Source organism: Clupea harengus, chromosome 12, assembly GCF_900700415.2.
Source record: "Clupea harengus chromosome 12, Ch_v2.0.2, whole genome shotgun sequence".
Lineage (NCBI taxonomy): Eukaryota > Metazoa > Chordata > Actinopteri > Clupeiformes > Clupeidae > Clupea > Clupea harengus.
In genome coordinates, this window is record NC_045163.1 from 9995352 (window position 1) to 10021596 (window position 26245).

Genomic DNA, 26245 nt, shown 5'->3' on the forward strand with positions numbered 1-26245 from the left:
TGTTTGTAGGTGCAGTTATGGACAGAAGTGATTAGGGTCCAGAGGAGTTTTAACATGTAAAATTCACCGGTATTTTCTCCACTCAGGACAATAGGTGTAGCTGGGATGCTTTTTACTTACCAAAGCCAAGATAACAGGGGGGGAGGGCCTGTATGTCAAAGTTCCTTATCAGTGCACAGTACAGGCATCTCGGGCGTATAAAAATGTAACTTGGAGGGAAAACTACAACTCAAGCAGGAGTCAGAAATCTTCTCCCAGTCAGGCATTCAGCGCTTATTCCAAAAGCCCCTGATGTGATAATCATGTTGGCCCCTTCACCACTATGCATTCTAAAAAGCCCCTAACACAATAGACATCCTGTTGCAGGATGTGTATGGAAATATTGTAAGTACATAAATACAATTTTCAAAGTCCTGCACGTCTATAAGGAGATCATCTTGTGTGGTTAATTGGTGATGCTTTCCTCCTGAGGTAGCTTGCAGGGCTTTCTGCCGCCATGCGTATACACACGGTGCACCATCTGCGTGGTGTCACACAGTGACACCACGCAGCGACCATCTCCAAGTGCGTGTGTGTGAGGGGTTATGGAAACACTTATCACCATTTCTACTCGCATTACATCTGAAGTATAAAATTGCTAATACACTTCGAAATATTAGACTTTGCTGAATTGGATATAATAACAGCAGTTACCAGTCTATCTGTTGTTCTAAAATTAGCTCACCAAAATCTAAACCGGAGAATGCCGTTTGAACATCGTGGCCCTATTAGAAATCACTGAAGGGCAGTCTTCCAGGTTACAAAATGGCCATAAGCCCCTTACTTCCTCACTTCCCCTAAATGGGAAAAATACATAATTTTGACTCCTCGCCATTTGTGTTAAACTGTAAGTTCTCCGTTAAAAGCATCAACATAGCTACAAGCTAGGAGCCTCAAAAATAAAAGTTCGAGTTTTTTTTTTTGATAGCAAACATTTATTCCAGGTATGCATGTTTCATTTCAGCCATGACTGCAAAGGAGTAGGCCTCAGTAACACAGGAGAAACAGCCAGGATCAGCTCAAACTCTCCACACTCGCCAAACACACACACACACACACACACACACCTCCACTCCCGACAGGACACACAACACACACACACCTCCGACCATCAGACAGGCCACAGGGAACAGCAGTGCACTAGATTAGCAAGCAGAGTTTTGGGAAGGAGGCGGTGGAGTGGATTGGCATTTTTTTTTTGTAAATATAAAAGGAAAACAAAAATAATGTTGTCGTCCCACTTCAGCTAGCGGAGAGCGAAGGTCCTGTGTGTTTGTCTGTTCCCCCTTAGACAGCCTCGTCCTTCGACGCCTCGTCGAAATTCTCCACGAGATCTGAAAGACAGAAGTCAGTAAGGTGAGATGAGAGGTCATGGTGACAGTCCTACTTCCCACACAGTGAAGGGCGCGCGCGCGCGCACACACACACACACACACACACACACACACACACATCTCCCCCACTCCAGTCAGGGAGAGGAGCAACGCTCCTACAGAGTTCACGCAGGCTGGGAACAGCAAGACGGGATCGGTGAGGAGATTGTTCCCTGGTGAAGAAAATGAATTGAATGTGGAGGGCCCCTGTCAGTGTTTATGTGAAACCCGATCAGAGGAGCAATTTGAACAGTTTCCTCACTCCCTTTCTGTCTGTCACACAATCACTGCCTGAGTATGCGTGTGGGTCTGTGTGTGGCCACACGCTACATACATCTGTGTGTGTGTGTGTGTGTGTGTGTGTGTGTGTGTGTGTGTGCGCGCGCGTACAGGCTCCATGTGTGTACATGCTCTGTGTGTGTCAGAGCCACATGTGTATATGTGTGTATGTCAGAGCCAGGGGACTGGAAAAGTGCATAGCTGTAAAAATGGGCCTGTCGAGGATCAAAAGCAGGTTTCCTTTTGTGAAATGAAATCTGATTAATGTGACTTCCAGTGTGCACCTCCAGGGAGCAAGGATGGAAACCACTCACGCAGGGCTGGGGGTAATTGTTTTCAGTTCGCACCAGAGGAGGAGGGGATGGGGGCAGAAAAGGAGAGTGAACTGCTGTAATTGTGCGATGGCACAGGCAGTTAACCCCTTGTCATCATACTGCCCTGTTCTTTCAATAGCTTAGGGAGCAAGAGTGATCATTTGTTACATTTGGGGGAAACTTGGGTTACAAGAACACAGGAGTCCTCAGATGGTGCAGGGCGGAGTGTGTGTACGCGCAGAGGGGCGGTATTATAATAGCAACCTTATGCATTCAAATGACTCCTTCCCAAGGAAAACCAAACGGAGCCTTCAGGACTCATAAACAATGGAGGGCCCGTTTCAAACGCTAAGGGCTGATAAACGAGCGGTTGCCCCGAGAACAACCTCAACCAGTACCATTTGGCTGTCACCACAGTGATGCCAGTTGCCACAAGCAATAAACATGAATGGGATTCTTCAACAGTCAATACATATACCCCCCCAGCCCCCTCCCCAAACCTCTTTACCCACACATAGACAGGAAGCAAACAGTGTTTCCACCAGCAAGAGAAAGAGACACAGATACACAGTGGAACATTACAGAGACAGGAAGAGCTTCACTAAGACATTTCCTTCCTAAATTTCCCTCTGTATCAATCCATGCATCTAAGAACGTCAAAGACAGGAAGTGGGAAACGCCGACTTGACTTTGATCCATCTTCCGAGTTGGAAGCTAATGGCATCTTCTCAATACATTTCCTTGCCATCTTTGCATTAAAATAGACCCAGATTATTGAAATGAAATGTACCTCTAATGCAATCAAAACACCTGGTCCAAAACACCAAGTCTATGCTAAACTACCCTAAGAGCTGCATGGGCCTCACTTCGGGGGAGGATTAGAACTACTCATCTAACACATGACCAACATCGATGTTAGGTTAGACATTTCTGAAGACTAGTCGTCAAAACCACAGGGTTGCTTCATCCCTCACCTGGAACGTCGTCATCATCTTCCTCTCCTCCGGCGATCGGTGCCTTACCATCCCCAACTGTGTAGAGAGGGGGGGGGAGAGAAAAAAGAAAGACAGTCACACACCAATAGCTAAATGTATTCAACACAGGTTCAAATTACACCACGCTTTGGGCTGAAGACCAGTGGTTTCCAGTAACTCATATTTCTATGGCTTTAAGGGAAGCTGTGGCACTATTTAATGTGGCCTGGCCGGGGCATAATTCAAAATTAATTGAAAATAAAACAGGCTATGCCGGATTGAGAGCTAATCCGCAACAGTCCATGCCTGCGGGCTGAAATAGGAAATGCCACTACTGAACCATTTTTACCGAGGGAACAGCTGCAACTACTCACACCCCCCATGCTCTCTCCATCACACACACCTGTCCTTATGCGTACTCAAACACACATATACACAGATTTCGACAGAGTATGAAAACCACTGTAATGTAATTCCTACATTTTCGATAAAACACTAAACTTGACAGTTTACAGAACCCTTGAGACTTCATCAGGGTGCGTATCTGCAATCACTTCACACACATTCCACTGCATATACAAGAGTGAGCAAGCCAGGATTACTTTGAGCAACTTTTGCACCATTGAGAAGCATTTCTGACCAAAACATGATCTAACATTTTTGTCTCCTCAACACTGCCAAAACTGTGGATGTTCTGACCATTTCCAAACCAACTAAGGCTTTGAAAATATGATATTCTACAATCCTCCAAGCTTTCCTTTCACTTGGGACCCTCAGGAAGCCCCTGAGCCACGCAAGACTTGCTCTTCCCCTCTAAAAATCTACTGCTCCCAAACTGGCTATACGTGTTTGGCTTCCTCTCACTCACACACACACCCACCTTGTTTGGGCAGGTTCTCGGCGAGCTTCCTCAAGCTAGTGAGGCTGTCGGCACCGAGCTGGTTGAGAATGCTTGGCAGCATCTCTGTGAGCTGCTTGGTCTCGGCGTGACCGGTGATGGTGAAGGTGTTGGCTGCCAGGGAAGCCTGAACTTTGGGGTTGTTGAAGTGGATGACTGTCCCCTGAGTCGTGAACATGTTCACCTGCACAAAAGAATGTTCCAATAAACAATAGTACCAGGAAGTTAATGACATTGGGATTATTTGTTAACAGTTGAGATGATTGACTATGTTGACAGTCAAATTGTGTCATTGAAAAATAAACTAGTTTGGCTAACTTGAAGACATTGTGAATCAGTTATTCTGCTTTAAAAAAATTTTAATTTTTTTTTAAACACATGGCCTACACAGCTACTAGCTTTAAGTTATATAAAAGATGTAGAGTTCATTACACAAATTCTTTCCTCAAAATATGTTGAAATAGGCAGCCCTCTTGGCAATTAGGCAACAGCTGTCACTTTCTGCACATATTAAGACTGGAATGACGTCTGGTAGATGCGTGGATGATTTGGCATTCGCTAGATGTCAGGCTAGCAGACTTCTGGTTAGGCTGGATGGTAGCAGCGCTAGCTAGCCAGCACCGCCTATGCAGGCTCTTGCAAGCCACATTTAAAGTTGGAATAAGGTAAATGACCGTCCACGATGGCTGATTAACATAGACAGTGATTAATTGGAGGTTTGTGTCAATATTTTTCAAGTCGAGAACACGCATAACTGTAGCCTGTTGCATTAGGTAACCTGTTCTTCAAGGGCGGGACTTATTGTCATAAGAATCCATTTAGCTGCAGAGGGGAGACTATCCACAGGTAGGTGATCTAGAACTACATTGGAAGCAATTGACAAATATCTATGGTGGTGAACTTGTAGAAGTTCATCTTGTCACCTAGGGTGAGGTTGGCGCTGTTTCACAAACTCTAATACTAGTAAGAAGTTGAATTCAAGAAAACAACCTCATGTCTGTAGCAGGATAATAACTACATTTTATGGTTCAAAGTAAGAAAAAGTCTGATTGTTGTTCAGGGATTTTTGTAACTATTTTTTGTCCTTTTGGTGAAACACTTCTAAACCTCCTCTGATTGTCACTCATTTGACATGTAAATAGAAGTTGCTTCACCATTGCATTCATTTTTTGATGACACCGACACAATTACGTTAAATGCTATTGTTTATTGTTATTGCTAGAGCTCTATTGGCAGCATCTTCAGAAATGGCAAAAGCACTCCTTTTGAGGCCATCCATAAAGTGCCTTACCCCGCATTGAACACTAGAGGCCATATTGCGTACATACAGTTACGGACCGCAAACAAAACTGTGAAAATGAGGTGTAAGCGATGGCCAAGGCCCAATAAGAAATATGTTGGGCAAGTTGATTGGCCAGTCGGGACAGTGTTTCCGCCAATCAGTCACAAGTCAATTCACCTGTGATGCTAACTGGCTAAAGCTAAACCCTTGTCACCACAGTCAATAGTTCAAAAATAAATGTCAAAGGAAACGTATGACACTACCTAGAGTTCCTAGATTGATGGAAAACACAGTACACTTGGGTGGAGGAAGGTGAAAATGGTAGTATGTACTTCTCAGGGGGGACCAATAACTACAGCAAATAGGCTTTACACTAGGTTTCCACACTGTGAAACATCTTGCAGATTTCACCTACCACTTTTTTCGCTCTAGGGCTCTGGCCACGAAAATAACAAGCATGTTTGGCTATTCTGTTAGTAGCAAGTGCAGTTGTGGCGCGGCCTGTCAGCTAGTTCAAATGTTTGAGTGCTTAAATGAAGATGTTACATGTACACAACAAGCTGCGTTGATGTGGACACTAATGGTCATCAAGACATCTTATAATCCTAAAATTGTATAAAGGAGGCAGACAGAAGAGGGAAATGTTGCATTGACACTGACAATCTGCATATAACATGGAACTGTGTGTGCAACTGTCAGCTGGACAACATTAGAAAGGTTCCACAACAGCTCCCTCCGTCTTTACACATAGTAAATGTTAAAAAGGACAACTTTACCTCTTCAATGCCAGAGATGTTGTTGACTCCCAATTTCTTGAGAGAGAACTGGAGTTTCTTGTCATCGGCGGTGGCCGTTCGGTGGACAACCTTCTTCTTTCTGCGGGCTGTTCCCTGTCAATCACAACAACCATGTTTTAAACATGCCTTAACACATGTTACACAACGTAACCCAAAACGATTTTGTTGATTGTTACAGATGGGGGTGATTTACACGTACAAACTTCTATAAATCACGTATGCAATTACCTTTCCACCGATGCGGACTTGTGCCTGTAGTTTGGCGAGTTTCTCCTGGTTCATTATCGTTTCTTTCATCTATAAGAGACAAAAGAGCCAGATACGTTCATTTACATAATCTTGCTGCATTTGTGTGTTTTGTTAAAAATAAGTCAGTGGGTGCGGTCTGCCAAAACAGGCCCCGAAAGTCTCAGCAAGGTCGTACAAAATAAACCACACAGTTTACAAAATGACGTTTCTTCAACTGTTTGTAAATATATGATGCCCACAATCCAGAAAGGTATCAGGTGAGAAATGTTGTGTTAAACCTCAGCTTGGGCTTGTGGTAACTTGTGAACGACAACTACATTACACTACAAGTTAACGTAGACAACGATTGGTAGCTGGTTTGAAGCGAACCTAAATTCAACAAATATATGAGCTATTCAATACATATCTTTCACTTTGGGAACGGTATGGCAAAGTTTAATGACTAGCAAGCGAACAAGCCGACGAACTTCTTATCTTAATCAGCATTTCAGGCCTTGCTACAGATCTTCACAGCTAGCTTAGCAAACGTTAGTCAATTCCTTCTAAATCAGCATGTAGCAAGGTGAGCTTTCTGCGCGCATGAAGACAACGACGTTAAGAGTCGATGACACAAACAAACGTTGTTATAGAGTGACTCATCTTACAAGCTAAACTAGCAAAGGTTTGCCATCAGGATAGCCATCCAGGGTCTTTAGCACTACAAAGCATTTGCATATATGGCTAAGTTAAAATACTTAGCTAGCGAAGTAGCCACCGTTAGCATACTGGAAATTCGATTGAAAAATGACTACATCGCATGGCATCATATACAGGCACAGTTAACGTTGTACCAGAAATATTAAATGTTTCATAATGATGGCATTTAAACTGTAGAATAAATAAAGTACTGACAAACTCTTTGGTATGCGTTCGGCGACAATACGGTGTGCTCCAATAGCTTTAGGCCTGTCAATCAGGTTCTCCCCTTGTCTCCACTCCGCACCAGTTTACTTATGTTTCCTGGTTCGGAAAGACTCAAATTTTTCCCAGGTATGAGAACAAGGCTCTAAATTACCTCTTGTCTCGGAGCTGGAAGTGTCTGTGCAGGAAATAGAGTATTTTATGGCTCCTCACTGACCTGCACGCTAGCAGCCAACACACGCGGAGAGCAAGATGGAAGCGAGAGAGGGTGGCGGAAGTGACGTTCCGGCTGAAATGCGGTTGTGGGCAGCACCCAAAGCGCTGGCTGGCCTAATCAGTAAACTAAGCGAGAGCACAGATCACACCGGGACACCATCCAAGCACAGCAACATCACGTCCGTCAAAATGTGTCATTCCATGCCGCCTGTCAGGACTTACTACCTATATAGCCAATTGTATATTAATCTTCATTAGCATACAATTGGCTATTTCCAATCAACATACAGGCCTAAATCAATCTACCATAAAATAATCAGACTGTTGACAGAACGGCATTCTAATTACACTATTCAGACTGACAAAACGTTGCTTCTATTAAACAATACTTTTAAAATCTGCTCAAAGGCAAAACGTTTGGCCACCTGTGAATGCATTTATGTTCACATCTGTTAATGTATGTCACTCATATTTACCTAGGCCTACCTTTCAATTACCATTCAATTTGATCTATCCAACTTGAGGCTTCTTTAGAGCACTTTGATAGGTGTCTGAGTTGTAGCCTCTCATAGCCCTGTCCCAACGGTCTATTCGAAGCCTAGCCAAAATTATTGCGTCAGCTGAGCATATCCCCTGTTGCCTTTGACAAAGAAACAGCAGAATGCAGGTCCAGCACAGATTGATAATTGATAATTTCTAAGGCTGAGTCTGATGCTGAGCACATGTCCGTGTAGTTTGCAGAGGAACAAATTTAAACACATCTCAAAGTATTCAGGACAGCACAGACATGTTGTAGCCTGCATTGCGATTTTCTTCTCACTGACCACAAATTGATCTAGCCCTCTCATATATTTTTAAGAAACGAGGCTTTTCGCCTATGCACTCATTAAGGACAATTAGGATTAAGGAGACAGCTTTGAGGCCACAATAACACTGACAGAGGAATTTCCATTATACACAAACCAACATGCAATGTGCAATTTAATTAATACAAGTGTACTGACACGCAGAACATTGGCAGAAGTAGAGGTGTTTGATGCATTTTCAGAACTGGTATTCGTTATATAAAGGCTGCACATAGAGTATATCAAAGTACAAAAATGGTTTGAACTCACAAAAATGTTTGCACGTGTTGTAATGACCACACAAGAATGTGCTTGCAGACAACACGAAGACAAACAATCTACATGAACATGACAAAAAAATGAGAATATGAAATGGAAAAAAGACACAGCACAAGAAATGTACATACATATTGTACTTTCTGCGATTGTGGCTGTCATAGAGTAAAGGTGCCTTCTGAGCAGTCAGGCCCTTGCCACACAGGCACACAGCACATGCTCACACACACACACACACACACACACACACACACACACACACACACACACACACACACACACACACACGCACACACACGCACACACACACACACACACACACACACAGACACACACACACACACACACACACAGTCTCTCTGTCTACCCATTGTGCACACCAATGTTCACACTCATGAAACATGTAAAATATTTTATATTGTTATGCAACGCTTGTGTAGTACAAGTATTATAGAAACTCTTACATTTATGTCACACAGGTGAATGGGTTAAATACGTTTGATCAGAAGCATTACATAATCTCTCTCTCTCACACACACACACACACACACACACACACACACACACACACACAACAACAATGGGGAAAATATCACTTTTAACACGTTTGTCTTGGACTGTTTTTGCGCATGTGATACATATTAATCACATGGCGCAGGCCCCTGGAGACCGCCGGGTGTTCCGGTGACATTCATGGGATTTGTCACCGCGAGGAGCCACGGAGGGGATTGCGTTTCGCAGTTAAGTGCTTTCTTGGTACCCCGTGGCACGGAAACCACCCGGGCTCGCACCTCGGGGAGTTTAGAAACACTTTAGATGTGGGTTAACCACACATACGGACCCTGACCCGGCTCAAAGTGTCGCTTCGAAAACGCACTCTCACGCAGACCATTATGCCAAATGAGAACAATTGCGAATAAATTAAAAATCTGTGATCAAAACCACTTCAGTCATTTCCCCAAAGGCAAATTAGGACCGCGGTGACTGATGCGATAGACCAATTTAGGGTGCAGTACAACTGGATTGTTGTGCACGCTTGTAATTTATCTGAACATATAATTGAATATCTTATTGAATTTTTAGGTGTGATTAATTTTACTTTAAATATCTAAATTATTTTCGTGGAGGCTATGCATACAAAACGGTCGTCTATTGACAGACTAGAGTTCTTTCGAAAAATGTTCTAATTTCTTTTCTTTTTTTTTAAGTTGTGGTTTTGACAAAATGTACTGAAAGATTTGTCGGGTGTATACACAGTAAAAATAGAAGTGTTAATTTAACTCCTATAGAGTTGAATTTAACTCTGCTTCAGATAACATTTGGTCCCGCTCTAAACTAGTGTTAAATTAACTCTTTGGCCAGTGTCAGATTTTCAGAGTTAAATTAACACATTCTTGTGTTAAAATTTACAATGAAATGTGTAAAAATATTTAACACTATAGGTTAGTCACACTGTTCAGAGTAATATGATGGCACTGTACAGAGTTAATTTAACTCTGGATTTTAGTTTAAAAATGCCACTTAAATGTGTAATAATATTTCTCTACAGTGTTACTTATATATCTAGATAATATGATGCTGCTGAATAACTGTACTCAAATCAACTGTAATCAAATGAAAAACACAAAATACAAGATGACAATACCAACATTTATTTTAGAGTTCTTAATCATTTTTATTCCAACATTATGAACTCATTGCCCATACTGTAGCGAAGGGAGAGCGTAGTCACCCCACCTGGACTTGAACCCGGGTCTACAGGGTGCCAAACATACACTCTGACCGCAACGGCAAAGAGCCAGGCTCGATGGCATGGCAGTCAGAGCACATACTCATGTGTAGTGACGGCATATCGTCACACTGCCCTCACCTTCGGGAGGCGCACCCTTGCATTCCTCGCGCATCTACCGTACTTCTCCCCATCCAGAATGCCCCACACACGAGTGCTTCACCCAAGGGGTCTCTCACACAGGGGTCAACATACCTGGGGGTCCTTCATACAGTTTTACAGGCACGCCTCCGATGACCTTTGCGGCTGTGTGAGGGACCCCAGGTAGGTTGACCCCTGTGTGACGGACCGAATAGATGGGTGCAACCACTTGTGTGTGGGGCGCTTGGATGGAAGAAGTACAGTTGGTGGATGCACAAGGATGCCTGTGTGCGTGAAGCGCAAGGGTGCGCTTACCGAAGGTGAGGGCAGTGTGACGATGTGATCGTCACTACAGATGAGTTTGTGCTCTGACTGCCATACCAATGAGCCTGGCTCTTTGGCGTTGCGGTCAGAGTGCATGTTTGGCAAACCTGTAGACCCCGGTCAAGTCCGGGTGGGGTGACCATGCTCTCCCCGTGCGACACATACATACCTTAACTATAATTACAATGATATGATATGACAATGATTTATGAAAACACCTCACCAAAGAAAGCAATATGGGACAATAAACATAGCTTTGTCATTCAATCCATAAGACATTTGTATATCCAAAGGCCTAGGATAAATCAAGTTGTCGACATGAAAAACAACAAAATCTTGCTTTGACCTTGCCACTTCATATGCATGGAAATGTTCTTGAAAAGCTACTGTAAATAAAGGCAAAGTGAGCAACAACAGTTTTTCATTTATAATCAGAACAGACTCAATCTGGTAAAACAGAGGAATTTCACATTCAACTTTGCCACAAATAACCATGAGTGGGCGGTAAAAAAACCCAGTCTGTTTAGCCCAGTTCACTTTCATAACCTGAATGCAACTAGGTACTTGCATTGCATGAACAATCGCAGAACCCCCTTTTACCATATTTAAAGGACACCATTTTTCCTGGACCAATGTCTAATCGTGTGAAAGTTTGCTGAAGATCGCCAACTATATTGCCATATGATTCTGATGTTTTTTTTGCCAGTGTTTTAGTAATATTTTTGAATGACTTGAGCTGTTTTTTGAAATAATTATGCTTTCCTTCATACCGCATGCACCAACTATGAAGTACAGGTCCAATTTTCTGGATGCAGCGGGGATAATGGATAAGAAAATGGTGCTTTGGTAAAAGTCTTTTCTGGGGATACAACTTCTTAAACAGTTTGTGGTGTTCAACAATCAAATGTTTTAAATATACACATAAACCTTGAGAAAGCAAGGGAGAGAATACAATGTTTACTATCTGAAGTAATAAAAGAAGCAGGGCCCAGTGTTGATCAGTAGAAGTGACCAAATCTCCAAAGATAAGAGGAACATTCCTCAGTAAGCACCACGACTGAATTGCATTCAGTCCCAGATCATTAGACCCTTCTTTTAAATTGACTGCCACTGGTCTATTGTTTCTCTCCATGAATCCATAATCAAAACTTTGTATTCTTGAATTAAGTTCCTCTAATGTAACATGTTTTTCTTTTAAATACACAAACAGACACTTCAATTCGTACTGGGCCACCCCTTCTAACAAATCATGCATCACATCAACTGAGAAGTTCTCAGTTGTGTGAAAATACTTCAGTGAATTTAGTAAGCATGTTCTCTTCACACCAAAAACGTAAGGAAGAGATGGATTGCAAGCTATTTCTTGACAGTGAGCAGTGTGCATGTCCTTGGTGCGTAACACTATTTTGGAGGAATCTTCAGAGAATTCCGTTTGAAAGTCATCTTTTTCAGCTAAACAAAACCTGCAGCAGTACCTTGCACTGAAAGACTCCACCAGACCAAACAAGCCATGTAAACCCAAATTATCACCAGTAACCTGTACCACACTGCCACGTACACGACCACTGTATAATGGAATGTCAATACCATCACTTTCCAACACTTTAATGTCTCGAACAACGGGAGCAAGAATTTCAATAAAACCATACCGTTTGAGGTCTTGTGCATGAAATAAGGCACACAGATGTATGTTAGACAAAAAAGAATTCCATTTTGGAGAAAAGTTTCTTAAAGTAAAATATATTGCACCCAATTTATGAATACCTTTCTTGGAACCCAGCGGGTTTGCAACCTCAAAGTCATCATAGAACATTTGGATCTGTACAGCGTGTTTTTCAGTTGAAAACAGAGGGTGACTCTTAAAGAAAGATCCATCACAAATATCTCTGAGTCTTGAATTGTCAGTAGCTGGCCTTTTCAACATTTCTGCAGCATACTGACTTTTAAATATTGACTGCAATGTAGATAAAATTGGAATATACATAAATGTATCTTGAACTACTACCTGATCATATGTTCCAGTCTTTTTATTTCGCCTTGTATCAAATCTCGAGCCAACTACACATTCAACTGGTTCTACAGTTTCCCATTTGCTTGTAAAAAAATTTGATCTTTTGTATTCCGAATTTAGAATTGTGAAAGGGTTCTCTAACTCTTGAAAACATGCCACAACTTTCTTGCACATTTCAGTTTCTCTTTCATCACTAAATACAGTCTTAATGACTGTTTCTTTTGCATGCTGATGGATATCTTGAACTAGCTCTTCCATGGAAATCACTACAGAATTCACTGTACTTTGCCCTACACCTGCTGCCTTTAGATCAGAAATTACAGCTGCACAACTATTTACAAGGTCTGGCGAAGGTAACTCAGATTCAGTCTCTGACTCGTATTCAGCTAAAACTTCAACATGAGTGGCATTACTTGTGTTTAGCATGCTTGAGGGATGTGAAAAATCATCTTCAACAGACTCAAAAGAACTGCTTACATGCCACTTGTTAAGATGTTTTCTAAAACCAGAGAAGCTACCAAAAGAATGTGAGCATCCCACTTGGCCACATTTAAGATAAAGAGTCCTGCCTGCACAAAGACCATGAATGACCTTGAGGTGCTTAACAAGGCCGTTTGGACTTCCATGGTCACTTTTGCAAAGAAAACACCTCATGGTTCGATCTGAAAAGTTATTCACTCAATGCAACATTCTTGCTCGCAACTCTGCAATCCTGGGAGTTTCCTTTGTTTCGCCAATGTCAATATTGTAGATGGTCGTTTGCACAAAAGTGAAAAAGCTGCTCAGGGAAGAACTGTATGACGTACCAAAGACGTAATGGGCTTTAATGAGTTCATCAAAGGCTCCCACTGACCCCGTTGCCTTGCATGGAAGTGCGTGCTTGTCGATCACAATGAAGTATGAGTGAATGCTGCTTCTGGTGGATCCCTGCGCAAGAAGATAGGGCTGACTGCTTTGGGTGATGTTGTCCAGATGTTGTTGCACGCTGGTTCCAGCCTAAAACAAAAGACATTCAACAAAAGCATTTGGTGATTAACAAAAGACATCAGATCAGATCAGATCACCTCAAGCTGTAAATTAGATTAATGTGATGGAAAGTATTTTCAAAAACTGTTTCGTATACCTTTTGAAATCTGATGAGGTGATCTACAGCTTGAGATGCAGATATCTTTCCTGGCCTTTTTCGACCTTGCGCAGATGGTGGTAGCAGATGTAGCAGCAGCAAATCGCAGACATGTCACTATCCACCCTACAGATCAGTATATCAACATTAGGTCAATATTATGCCACAATTATGTTAAATTGACAACTGGCACCATAACCAAAATGTACAGTATATTGTCCACTTACAAAAGCAACGATACCAAGTGAAAACAGTTCTATTCATACCATTCTCAACTTCAGCGGTTGACTCAGCATTGCGCATTAAATCCAAGAGCTCTGTGGTAGGCACCAGTCCATGGCTTTCTTTTATGACTCTTGCTCTGAAAGTGGTTGGCCACCTCTCCAAAAATTTGTTGGCTGTGGCCTCACCAAACAGGAGTCTGAAATCTTGTTCTATCTGCAATACAACATACATAGAGAGCAATGATGAGTGATACCAGATACTGCATTGATGATTTTGATGATTCAGTGAATTTAGACATCATACCAGTCCTGGTGTGTCCAGAAACCGTGGAAAGACCAAGAAGACATCTGCTGCTTTGCTTTCATCATTGACCATTGCTTGGCGATAAATGAAGGTCGTTTTCATCTTCTCACGGATAGTGTCTTCATCAGCAGAGTGTCTCAAAACTGCAATTGCTGCTTCCACATCATCATCAGATTGCACTTTGTCACTTATGAAGGGTTGTCGACCATGGCTTGGCCCACCAACTTAAGACAAAACACAAATTTGTAGACTCCTATCTCCATACTTCACAACTCAATTTCATTAGTAACAGATAATGAACTTACCTTTGGGAGATCTGCTAACTGAGCCACCTCTTTCCTCTGAACTTTTTCTTTGAATGGTCTTCAATCGCCATGCAAGGTATCCAGATCCACTCTCTGGATCGTAGTAATGTTCCTATGTAATTATAAATATATCCAAAAGGGAATGCTATCAGCAATTCAAACAGTGAATATATGCATAATGTTGTAATGATGCAATATTGTGATATACTTACATATCCATGTTGTGAAAATGGGTCTTCCAGATAGGGAAACAAAGCAACTATCCCCTGTGCATACATCACTCTGACATTTTTGGGGGGCGATGTCCTAGTACAAGAATCACATTATGACCGTCACGCTCAATTGACAATTAGACAACACAAATCACATAAATATCAATTGTCTATATAGCCGGTCAATACTATTAATGTTTTTTGATAGCCTAATATTTGATGCTTACCCATGTGTTTCTGTCATCTCAGCAGCAAGTATGTTAATCATCTGTCTTCTAGTGGCATCTGTCAAAGATTTGGTTTTTCCATACTCTTGCATGATGTGTTCACCACCAGGCCTTGATGTTAGGATTTTTCCAATCAACTTCAAGTGAAATAAAATGTGCTTTCAGTAATTTTGAAACCATGTGTAAAGCTGAAACACAATTCTCTCAAGATCATCCCTTATCATATGGAACATTATTCAGATTAGACAGCATAACAATTTCCACTACCTACCGCTTTTGCTTCATAGTTCATACGACATGGCTTTTTGGGTTGACTTGCTCCAACAGGAGATGCTTCTTCATCGTCACACATCGAGAAGTTTAGAATGACAGTGTCCTCAGATGTTACGGAGCATGGTGATGATTGCGAGGCACCTGTGCATTATGGAAATTATACAAAATAGAAACATGTTACATGGAGCTGTTATATTTAATGAGATATAGTCTCACATCAGCCTTTACGCTAAAGTAACATGTCTGTGAATGGTCTCAAAGATTACCAAGTCCTTCACTGCCCAAATGATTCGAAAGGCTCCAGGTGATTCCTTCACTATCTCTTCAAAAACCTCAGAGTCAACCTCTGTATCAGACTGGTCATAAACCTTCATATCTAGCTGCCTGCCTTCTGGTATGTTGAATTTCAGGCACACTGATGTGGGGAAAAAAAAGGAAATTTCAGAAATGATGGGTTCCAAAGTTTGAAATCCCATGCATGTCCTGGTCAGAACAATCTAGTTCTCAAAAGGAATGGTTAAATATGATGCATTGGGAGTACGACCCTTGTGATACTCTTTTAACCTAACATACTAACCTTCTTTCAAAAAAGTATCAAATGTCAGCTCAGACAGCTTAATGTATTTTTGCTCTCCCCCAAACTGAACTCGTAGCAGCATTCTGAATTTATCTATAAAAAAAATTGTAATTCAGTTCAACAAAGACCTAGATTTCTATACAAAGACATATTTCAAAAGAAATGTTACTCGTTATAGATGGATTTCCCATTTAAAAAACAAATGCACGGGCAACCCTGGGGCAGGAAGCGGAATAGAACTCTTTATAGAACAACATTGAGCAGCACTCTGCGATCAAATATTACAAGAAGTTAACTGCACTAAAGGAAGTAGTGGTGGCTTAAGGATGTTAGCATTACTAAGGGTAAGCATCCATTGGCAAAAAAAAATGGTGCTTCACCCCAATTCGCCCTTCTGATCGCCTGAAGGCATAACTGACGCCGTTTTATTGATTTATTTTTGCAAAATAATGCTTTCCCCTATGAATGCTAAACATCCTCCAAGCACCTCTATTTCGATGAATGCAGTTAACGTCTTCTAATAGTTGAGTGGAGAGCACTGGTCAATGTTCCGTTTACAAGAATTACCAGATGCACACAGCCCTGGGGCATCTCGTTCTGTTTGTAAACGGGAAACCCATCTATTACTTGAAAGTTAACATGACCAGATAGGAAAAAGACCGAAAATGTATGCTGGTTGACGCAAACGTTATTCTTTGGTATTGCAAATAGGTGAAGTGACACGTTGTTCAATTATCTTACCCGTGGTAACGGCTCTTCCCAGATACTTCAAGTCACAGGTTTCTGTGGACAGCATAGCAAGGTTGATATAGTTAAGTCATGTCGGCTAAGAACAGCTAAACATGTTTATGCAGTAGTTGTGTTAGCTACCGACACCCAGCTAACGTTATTTCATGAATTTGTCATCATTAGTTAATGAAAAATACTGCAACATCCACCACAAAGAGAGAAAGTACATAATGCTAGCAGCTAGTTTGCTAACATGTCGCTGGCAGTTAGCGTCAAGGCTAACACAATTTGCCTTCATCCAAATGGATTGACAAACTGTGGTTAACATTACCTATTACCTGTACAAAATGGAATTCTCAGAAGAACATAACAAATTATACGGCCAGGTCATCTTAACTGAGAGAAAGAAACGTTAGTCTAAAAATGTACATATTGTAGTGCCCGAGTTGACAGCAAGCTCACCCCACGTTTAACCCGGTCTAACGGCTCACTCGAACGTTAACGCTGGAGTTGACAATACAATCTAGATAAGAAGGGTAAAAGTAGCCTAACTAATCTCATTCGATATCGATGCAACTCTTAAATAAGGCTTTGTTACGTTAAAAATACATTTTTGAGGTCAACACAGGAATGTTACTTACCTAACAGTGTCTACCTCCAGTCAGAGAAGTTTCCAGTTTGGTGTTGGCTACAAAACTCTGGCAGTAGTGGTCGGTATTCATCACGCTCTAGAGTCAAAGTTTTCACTGGACGTAAACAGAATTTAACTCTCATCTTTAACTCTACTGTTTGGTCAAATTTACTCTTCACAATGATAAAATTACACTATCTAGTTTTAAATAACTTAACTCTGGAATATTAACAACCCATTTTTTACTGTGTATAAACACGCGTAAACTACTTCTGTGTAGCCTATGATTCAGTTAAGATTGGCTATGTAATTTTCCCAGAGCACGGGTTCCCTAGGCGAAATGCTGCTCGAGGCCTATGTGTAGCCTAGCTTATCTAAGTATCTAAGGGGCATAAGCCCCTGTAATGCCTGGAGAGTCACGTAAAATTAATATTTATTTTTCAGCGTTGGTTTTATTTCTCTCAGAATGCTTAATTGTGCTACTAAACTGCGATTTACGTAAAGGGAAGTCTTAGGGCCATGGTCCCTTCGCTGGTGAGTCATCAATCGGAGGGCTATGTTGCTTTAAATCATGAATAGGTCAATCTGCCTAAACCATTTTGAAAAGCTTGTCAAGTATCGTTAAAAAGTTTAAATATATATGATGTGTTATATTAGGCAATGTGTGTGTGTGCCTCTGTGTGTGTTACTCTGATACACGAATCAGATGTATTTTAGTTTAGTTTAATAATTTAGTACGCGTAACGCAAAAAAATGTCTGTATAAGCCCTAGGTCTTCCACAATCGTGTGTTTTGGGTTGGCAGTTCATTTTGCAGGCTATGGTAGATAGCCTAATTGATTTGTACATTTAAAGAAAGTGGTGGGCTACAAACATTCTTAAACGGAGAATTCACAACTACTCAACTCTTTTTACACAATACATTTAAAGAAAGGGGTGGGCTACAAATAGCTTAAACAGAGAATTCACAACTACTCAACTCTTTTTACACAATTTGTCATTGCACGAGCCTACTGTCCAAAGAGTTTCTAAATGTGCCGGTAGGTGGTGCTCTTCCCCATAATTACACCAGTTGTTGGAAGAGGTAAAATAAATAGAAGTTAAGTACACAAGTTCAACCACACCAGTTACCATAAAGCAATCATCAAAACGCCACCAGATGTTTTCTCCATCATACAGAAATACCCCGTCCATCTTTACGGAGCCACCAGAACTAACAACTATGGAGCAATAAAAATATAATTATAACCCTCTGTGATTTTTTTGGTCATTGCTGTCATTTATGTTCATTTACTTAGGTCCAACGCCGAACAATAAATGTATACCATGGACTTCCTTTGTTTTCTTGCGTAAGTACATTTTCATCACTCATAGACCACTACAGTGAGTCTTTTAAAACAGAATGGTATTCCGGCCTACTTTTAGGTAACTCAAACAGCCTATCTAACCAAAACAGCAATAGTTTGGTTAAAGAAAAAGGTATCAGAGTTGAACAATTTTAAATCCTCAACTTAGCTGAAGAAATGCATAATTTCAAGTACAGGCAATTACATGTGCAATCCCGTGCTCAACAAACTTGTGAAAACTAAACAAGAAGGATATATACATTCAGAAATCATATGGTTTACATTAATAACTCCAGTGATGACAATACATGTGCATCATATCAAATGTAGCCTATATAAATGCGTCTCCGGTGGAGCCAAAGTTATAGCCTACCCTGGCTGAAAAACATATGGCACCGAGTGAACCCGAAATCTTCCCCTATCCTAATTTTTGCCCGTGTCTGTTGCGTCTTGACAGAAAAGATGAAAATCCTTATTCACCTCAAAGCAGTGAACACTAAATAGGCTACACCTGAGTAAGTGTAGGAGTAAGCTACACCTGGCTACTGTGAAGCAAAACATTTTTTTTGGTTTTATTGGACTGGGGATCAATGTGCATTTATTGGAGGTTTAAAATATCTTATTTAACTTTTGCAATATCCTCATACATATTCAAAGTTTATCAATATTCAATATACAAAATACATATTTTTTACAAGCAGGCAATAACAGATGACAATGAAAAATTTCAAGCAAACATTTTAACATAATTTGCACGAAGAAGAACAATAATGCGTAAAATCTGAAAAGCCTAAAACTGAACCTTTTCTTCAAAATCGTTTACGTGATGATTATTTATATAAACTGTTGACAAGCGTTCTCCTGATAATATTTACAGGCCTTCCTTCTTCTCTAAATTAATATTTTTATGTATTTCTACAATATAAAAATATATTAATATTTAGGATAATAATAATACAATTTTGATAACATCCAAAGTATTATTAGAGCAGAAAATGTCTCCCTTAAAAATAGGAGCGCAGGAGGCAAAGGCCCTTATTTCACAAGCTCGCATGCTCTTCCGTGATCCGCGTGACTGATGCGAGTTAACAGCTGACTATTTTCCATTACGAATGGCTCGCGGATGATCTAGATCACTCCTGTGTCACGCAAACTACTGTGCGTGGAGAGGCAGACATGGAACCCGCGTGTGTGGACTCAAGGCAGCAATCTCACGTTATAGACGAATCCGACTATTGGTCACTTGCACAATGAAATATCCATATCAATCGCTTATTAGAAATGATGAAATTCCTCAGATATAGCATTTAAATCATTAAAAATTATGACCGAAGCAGGGGATGGTCCTACCCGCAGGCATGTGCTTTGTTCGAAGGGCTTCTTTAAATCTTCTAACATACAGTGCAGTCTTTTTTAAGACACTAATTGGACCGAACGGTTCCTCCTATTACTGCTCTGGGATGACCACCATAAAGCCAGTCGAACTTTTTTCTCATCCTCTACAGCTCTTTAGGTATTTCGCAAAGGCGTTTTGTGCTTATTTTTTTTCTCCCTTCACTTGCTGTGGTGACGTCCCGAGACCATGTGATCGTGAGGCTGGTATATAGAGGCAGGATAGAACCGCCCTCTTTGGAATTCTAGTTTGGCCTTTTTCAGGTCTGCCCCACTGTATCTTAAATTAGCGTACGGATGCTGCCTCCTCCTCTGCCATTTAGTGCAGAGAAACTACATTACAGGCAGACTCCCCAAACCTATGGCACAGGGGAGGCCCAGGACCAGTTCGGCTCTCCTCTGCTCTCATCGCATCCTATGAGCTTTCCCAACAGTGGACACATAGACAGGGTAAGCAACACGCGAGTCTTATCTCCGCCGTAGCCCCCGGGAGCACGCGGCCGAGAGAGCCATGACTTTGAGCTCCGATATGTCGGATGCCTCCGTGCTCTCGGAAGAGACCGACATCGATGTGGTAGGTGAGGGCGAAGATGCAGACAGTCACACGCGCTCCTACGTGGATGAGGTGGCAGAGATGCAAGACGACATCCTGCTGTCCGCTTCACCGCCGTGTGGAGACTCGTCTGTCGCCCGGGATCCGTACAAGCCTGCTAAGAACACCCTGGTGAAGCCTCCGTACTCCTACATCGCCCTGATCACTATGTCAATCCTTCAGAGTCCCAAGAAGCGCCTGACGCTCAGCGAGATCTGTGACTTTATTAGCAACCGCTTTCCGTACTACCGGGAAAAGTTCCCTGCGTGGCAGAACTCCATCCGCCACAACTTGTCACTTAATGACTGTTTTGTCAAGATCCCGCGGGAACCAGGGAATCCGGGAAAGGGTAACTACTGGACTCTGGACCCAGAGTCGGCCGACATGTTCGATAATGGGAGCTTTCTCCGGCGTCGGAAGCGTTTCAAGCGCCAGCAAGCGCCGGACCTGCTCCGAGACCACGGTGGTTTTCTTCCCGCTGCGGCTGCATACGGTTATGGGCCCTATGGCTGTGGCTATGGGCTTCAGCTTCAGTCCTACCACACGCACTCGGCATTGTTCGCTTTCCAACAGCAGCAGCAGCAGCACCAGCAGCATCCGTCCCGCCACTCTCACGGCGGAACCCTTATCCCCGCTCCTTCCCTTATGCCAACGACCACGGAGCTGGCCAGGACCCGTTTCTACCCCCCTCTCAGCCCCAACCTCTCCTCCCCCGTACAGACTACGGTTAAGTCCAGTTCTCCGGTCCACCGATCCCCCTTCTCCATAGAGAGCATCATCGGGAGCTCAGTGAGCCCCGCGCACTCGCACTGTGCCTCGCGGACTTCTCCGGTGATTCCGGTGTTACCGTCCTCACTTGCGACGCAGCATTCGCCAAACCCGCCGCCCCCGCTACCGGGAGTAGTGCATGGTGGGACATCATTGCACACAGTGGTCGAGAACTTTTCCAACCGGATTGTCAGCGGCACTAGCGGCTGTTAATTGCTTGTGTAACTTCAAAGTTTTAAAGAGACAAAATCAAAAAACGCCCCTGTGTTAAAGGTAGGATTATTTTTGTATTGTTCTTTCTTCGTTGCAAACAGCTGAATGAAGGACGTTAACACTACTCGTGCCTATATTCATGCTGTGAAAAAAAATATATAAATATAAATATTTATGTTAACAGTTTAGTGTTCGCCTAATTTCTACCCCCACGAACTTTTTACGTTATTAAAAGTGATACGTAAATCACTGTCTAGGGCGCCTCAGGATAACGACATTATTAACAGGTTATTAAAATGTCACTTGTTTAAAACAATGTATTTTGTGTCAAAACATCGATGTTTTTCTAGTTTGACAAATTGAAACATTTTTTCCTGTTTTGATTTGTTCTTTGTTATGAAAAAAAAACGAAGTTGAAAGGCAAACAATTTTTATGCAGTGTGTTTCCGTAATAAAGCATTGTACATTCTTTGGCAAGTATTGTATACTCGGAGTGTGATATTTTTACACGGTTTGTTTTTCAACAAAATAAATATTGTTTAACTAAAAATGAAAACTGCTTGGAAAATATCTTGTTAAGATTGTATTGCATTGAGTAATTTATCATTCATTAATATGGTTCACTAAGAATTTAAAAGGCTATCTAAATAGTGAGAACGTGTTGAAAACTAACCATTTGATAAAAGTTACCAAAAGATAAAAGTTTATTGGTTACCAAGGCATTTGACTTTCCAGGGAACATTGTCAACAGTGATCATCGATAAAGATGAGAACTAAGTGATATGTACTTGAGGTCGCTGTATAGCATTTTAGGCCTTGAATTTTAAATATCCTCACAGATACCCCATGTTGTTGTGCTGTAGAAAACATAAAGCTCACTTTTTCTGTTTAGTGTCAGTTCAGTGGCGGTTGCTGTTGTCACGTCAGAGGGAGGCCTAGTCCTCAGAGAGAGAGAGAGAGAGAGAGAGAGATTTGAACTTACTCTTAAGGTTATAACGAGAAGAAGGACTGTCGCCCAACAGATGTTTATCTTAAATTAACAATGTCAACAATATCGCCTAAGCATAAATGCGAATAAATCAGCGTTCACATATGACAAATGTACGAGAAATGTAGAAAAACGATCGAGCCCTAGCTTTAATAGATTGTGGTGTTTTGCAGCAATTCTCTGAAGAATCCATTTGGTTAGAGGAGAAATATGTGCCATCACAAAGTGGGCGACATGAAAAACGCATGAATTCGGCTACATTAAAAGAAAGAAATTGCATGTGTGTTTCGGGGCGAGGCCTTGCATCTGGACTTTCTGGATTATAAGACACGCTTGACTAAAGAGGCTTCAAAGAGGGGCGTCTGTCATGTTTTTTGTGAGCTATGCAAGGCCAAGTTAACTTTCCAACCATCAGACAGGGTCACAATAAAACAACTCCCAGCCAAATGAAGGATGTCTGAAATGATAACCCATAGTGGCACACATCCATCCGAGTATCCGCGACGATAATACAATACGTTGTAAGAGTCATTCACAAAATAGCTGTGGAACCTAATACAGACTTTAGATGTTATCTTTTTTGTCAACACAATATCTAACATGGCAGGACAGCTTTAGCTTAGAATGACCAGTGTTTTACGTTATATCAATGTTACGCCAATTGGTGATGATTCCAATATGGCAATGCGAGAGATCACTGGGACAGTGTAAAGGCTACTGAGACACAGAGCCAACTACAATCAAATATGTACAAATAAAAAAATTGAATTATCACTCAAATAGCCAATAACATGGGTGGAGAAAATCAACAACGCAACTCCTTGAAAATGAAGACAGTCCGGCGTATGTTTTAGGGCACTATAGGTCCTGATCTTAATTAGCATCTTAATTAACAAAACACTTGTACGTTATCTATAAAATCGCACGAGCCTTTCAGGTGGCCTGCTGGAATTGACCATTATTGCAGTAAATTAGCCTGGGCACTGCTGAGAAAATAAATCTGGCCTTAACCATAGGTTTGGAATGCTATGTGATTTTGAATGATATGAAAGGGTGAAGTGCATACCCTCCCCAGCCCAGCGGCCTAGTCGCCCTCTCCCACATCTATCCCCGTAATGGTTAGCGGACAGAGGCATGTCTTTCCCCGCTAGCAGGTCGGTGATAATCGGGCTGATGTGTGCCAGCTGGCTGTGCTCTTGTAAAAACAGATTCCCAAGGCCGCAAAAGACACATTTATCTTTGCTTCGCGTCGGTGAAAAAGGAGAGGAGAAAGTAAGAAGTGATTGAGCTGTAAATAAACATACACCAGAAGATACGCTTTTGGGAGGGAGTCCAGGTGGGATGGATGGACGGATGGATTTATAGATAGATAGATAGATAAATAGATAGATAGATAGATAGATAGATAGATAGATAGATAGATAGATAGATAGATAGATAGATTAGTGTACATTTATTTACATTTCGGTCCGCCGTCGGGAAGCGTAAGATTAGGTCCTAACATAATCCAAATAATCACCTCTGCAGTATTTTGGAGGTCTAAAAACTGAATAGTGACAGGAAGCGAATTCAAACAGGACCTGTGCAGTGCAAGTGATGGAGTAAAAGTACTTCCACGTATAGCCTAACCCAAAAATGCTAATGAACGCAATTACGCACACACCTTATTTATATTTATTCATAACACATGGGACTATACTTCCAAAAAATAACCATGACCCAGAAAACGTCATCACGAATTCATGTGTGTGTCATTGGTGCACAATAAACCTGCCTATATTATGAGATATAATATCACCTACACAGAATGTATCTACACATTTAGGTTATGAAGCGAGGCCTATTTGCATTTCAGCTATAAGCAGAACCACGACCCACTCCATGCCCGAGACTCAGTGCTGAACACTCGGGGAAATATTTCGCTTAGTTTACAGCCTATATGATACATATATACACAATGCATATTCAAAACTGTGCGTGCGTGACTGCGTGTGTTTGTGTATGTGTGGTCTCAGTAATGCATCTCGCGTGCTTCCCTTGATGCAGAGGAAATGCGTAGTAGAGCCGAGCGCAGCAGAGACAGTTCAGTAGGCCAGCAGAGGACACACACACACACACACACACAGAGCGAGAGAGAGACACACACACACACATACAGAGAGAGAGAGAGAGAGAGAGAGAGAGAGACGCGTGGTGATGTAACGACGCAAAGAGGGAGAAGGGGCGGTGAATCTCTCACAAGCACGCACAGACTTTAGCCTACACACACACCGGGCTGTGACCGGCGGCATTGCCAGTCAAGGTCACATTTTATTGTTGTTTGATTGAAAAACACCAAAACTGAAAAGTGCTGTGATGGAATCCTATGCTGGGACGAACAGGCCCAAACATCCACGATATCTCGCACGCTGAGTAAACTCGCCATTATTTACACCCGATTGAAAGGAAATAGGTCCCCTTAACACAGTTAAGATATATTTGATATACATTTATTTTTAGAGTTAGCGAATTGTTTGATGCATTGCCATGGGAACTATTTCCACTATGAACGCGCGTGCATTCGTGATAGCACATCTACAGTGAATTGTTAGCGTCGCGTGCTGTGCTCATGGCATGACGTTATTTTACTGCAAGCTTCATCAATATTCAATTCATGCTTAGGGGCACGAGCGCCGGTGGAGGCAAGCAGTGTCCTCTCAACGCACCTCTGTCCCTTCACGCACCTGATATGACTAGCCTACTTTTAGTGTACACACACACACACACACACACACGCGCGCAAGTCAGTCTAAAGCCTATAGGCCAAAACTCTTCATGGAGTAGAGTACTCTTGGTCTTTCCTGCCTGCAGGAACATATATCCCAAATATCCAACAGCTCAAAATGTATTTAACTGGTTATATGTAAATCCTATAAAATGTATTTACGTTATTTACTTTAAGATCATGCTTTTTAAACTTCATCGAAATTGGTCGATATTTCCATTTGTATTGTAAAGCAGGAAGCAAATTATTATATGTTGTTCCTGCACGAAATGGTAAAGAAAACAAACAGCCTATTATTTTTCCTGGTGGCAATAATTTACTTGCCTGCTGCCTTCAACATTTTTCAAACAGTTAAAAAGAAATGGGCAATACGGGAATCAGTTTTGCAGTCATTTTGAGTCATAAAGCTATTTTATCATTATTTTATGCAATCATGCCTGACAGACTCCTTGACACAAAATGCATAGCCTCTAGATACACCTAAAGAGAAAAGAAAGTTATGTAACATCAACATTCAGCAAGAGAAATTGTTTGATAGTGATGTAAAACAAACAAACACTAATACCGAATAAGTAGGCCTATGTGCACCAATACAATTATTTCTATATACACCTTATCTCTGACAGGTGCTTCATCGCGTAGGCTACCCTTACCGCCTAAATCACTACTGTAATAGGCCATTTAAAGTGGGTTTACGTGATAACAAGATTTTCTGTTGGTTAATCATTTATTCATCATCTTTACATTCGATTGACAAACAGAAATATTAAACTACTATGCAAGAGTGAATGTTTTTGTTGAGCTATAGGCTACCTACACTCTACGGATATAAAGCATATGGCACTGGGGGGGAAAAACACAAATTTTATTTTATTTATGAGGAAATCAACTAGATGCCTACCTAGGCTTCCTAAAATAGTAGGCAATAATA

At 41.6% G+C, this 26245-nt stretch overlaps 3 protein-coding genes and 1 long non-coding RNA gene across 7 annotated transcripts; 1 reads left to right on the forward strand and 3 right to left on the reverse strand.

Moving 5' to 3' along the window:
- Window positions 1–951: 951 nt before the first annotated feature.
- On the reverse strand, window positions 952–7479 carry btf3 (basic transcription factor 3). Of its 3 annotated transcripts, none has more exons than XM_012816368.3 (6): window positions 7260–7479; window positions 6185–6253; window positions 5936–6049; window positions 3860–4061; window positions 2980–3036; window positions 952–1373 (listed from the first exon to the last, which is right to left on the reverse strand). In XM_012816368.3, the coding sequence occupies exons 2-6, from the start codon at window positions 6251–6253 to the stop codon at window positions 1327–1329; spliced, it is 489 nt and encodes a 162-aa protein (XP_012671822.1). In that variant the 5' UTR covers window positions 7260–7479; the 3' UTR covers window positions 952–1326. The 3 variants fall into 3 exon arrangements, with proteins under 3 accessions (XP_012671822.1, XP_012671830.1, XP_031432996.1); XM_012816376.3 differs by having other exon boundaries at window positions 7323–7476; XM_031577136.2 differs by lacking the exon at window positions 7260–7479 and adding an exon at window positions 7097–7246.
- Window positions 7480–11192: 3713 nt separating this feature from the next.
- LOC116222873 lies at window positions 11193–13865 on the reverse strand. Its single transcript, XM_031577919.1, has 2 exons — window positions 13771–13865; window positions 11193–13643 (listed from the first exon to the last, which is right to left on the reverse strand). The coding sequence occupies exon 2, from the start codon at window positions 13299–13301 to the stop codon at window positions 11193–11195; it is 2109 nt and encodes a 702-aa protein (XP_031433779.1). The 5' UTR covers window positions 13302–13643; window positions 13771–13865.
- Window positions 13866–15606: 1741 nt separating this feature from the next.
- Window positions 15607–17319, reverse strand: LOC116222723. Of its 2 annotated transcripts, XR_004164752.1 has the most exons (4): window positions 17263–17319; window positions 16634–16675; window positions 15893–15985; window positions 15607–15730 (listed from the first exon to the last, which is right to left on the reverse strand). It is a non-coding gene; the product is annotated as an uncharacterized LOC116222723 (long non-coding RNA). The 2 variants fall into 2 exon arrangements; XR_004164751.1 differs by lacking the exon at window positions 17263–17319 and having other exon boundaries at window positions 16634–17203.
- Window positions 17320–19633: 2314 nt separating this feature from the next.
- foxd1 (forkhead box D1) lies at window positions 19634–22118 on the forward strand. Its single transcript, XM_012816356.2, has one exon. It carries the CDS (start codon window positions 20501–20503, stop codon window positions 21560–21562), a length of 1062 nt encoding a protein of 353 aa, XP_012671810.1. The 5' UTR covers window positions 19634–20500; the 3' UTR covers window positions 21563–22118.
- Window positions 22119–26245: the final 4127 nt, after the last annotated feature.

What these genes read in the sequence shown, in the direction of transcription:
- btf3 (XM_012816368.3), bottom strand. Translation starts at nt 6,253, where the DNA reads ATGAAAGAAACGATAATGAACCAGGAGAAACTCGCCAAACTACAGGCA. An exon ending in AAGTCCGCATCGGTGGAAAG is followed by an intron (nt 6,050 to 6,184) that starts GTAATTGCATAC and finishes TGTGATTGACAG; the next exon opens with GGAACAGCCCGCAGAAAGAA. An exon ending in ACATCTCTGGCATTGAAGAG is followed by an intron (nt 4,062 to 5,935) that starts GTAAAGTTGTCC and finishes TCTTTTGTGCAG; the next exon opens with GTGAACATGTTCACGACTCA.
- LOC116222873 (XM_031577919.1), bottom strand. Translation starts at nt 13,301, where the DNA reads ATGAGGTGTTTTCTTTGCAAAAGTGACCATGGAAGTCCAAACGGCCTT.
- foxd1 (XM_012816356.2), top strand. Translation starts at nt 20,501, where the DNA reads ATGACTTTGAGCTCCGATATGTCGGATGCCTCCGTGCTCTCGGAAGAG.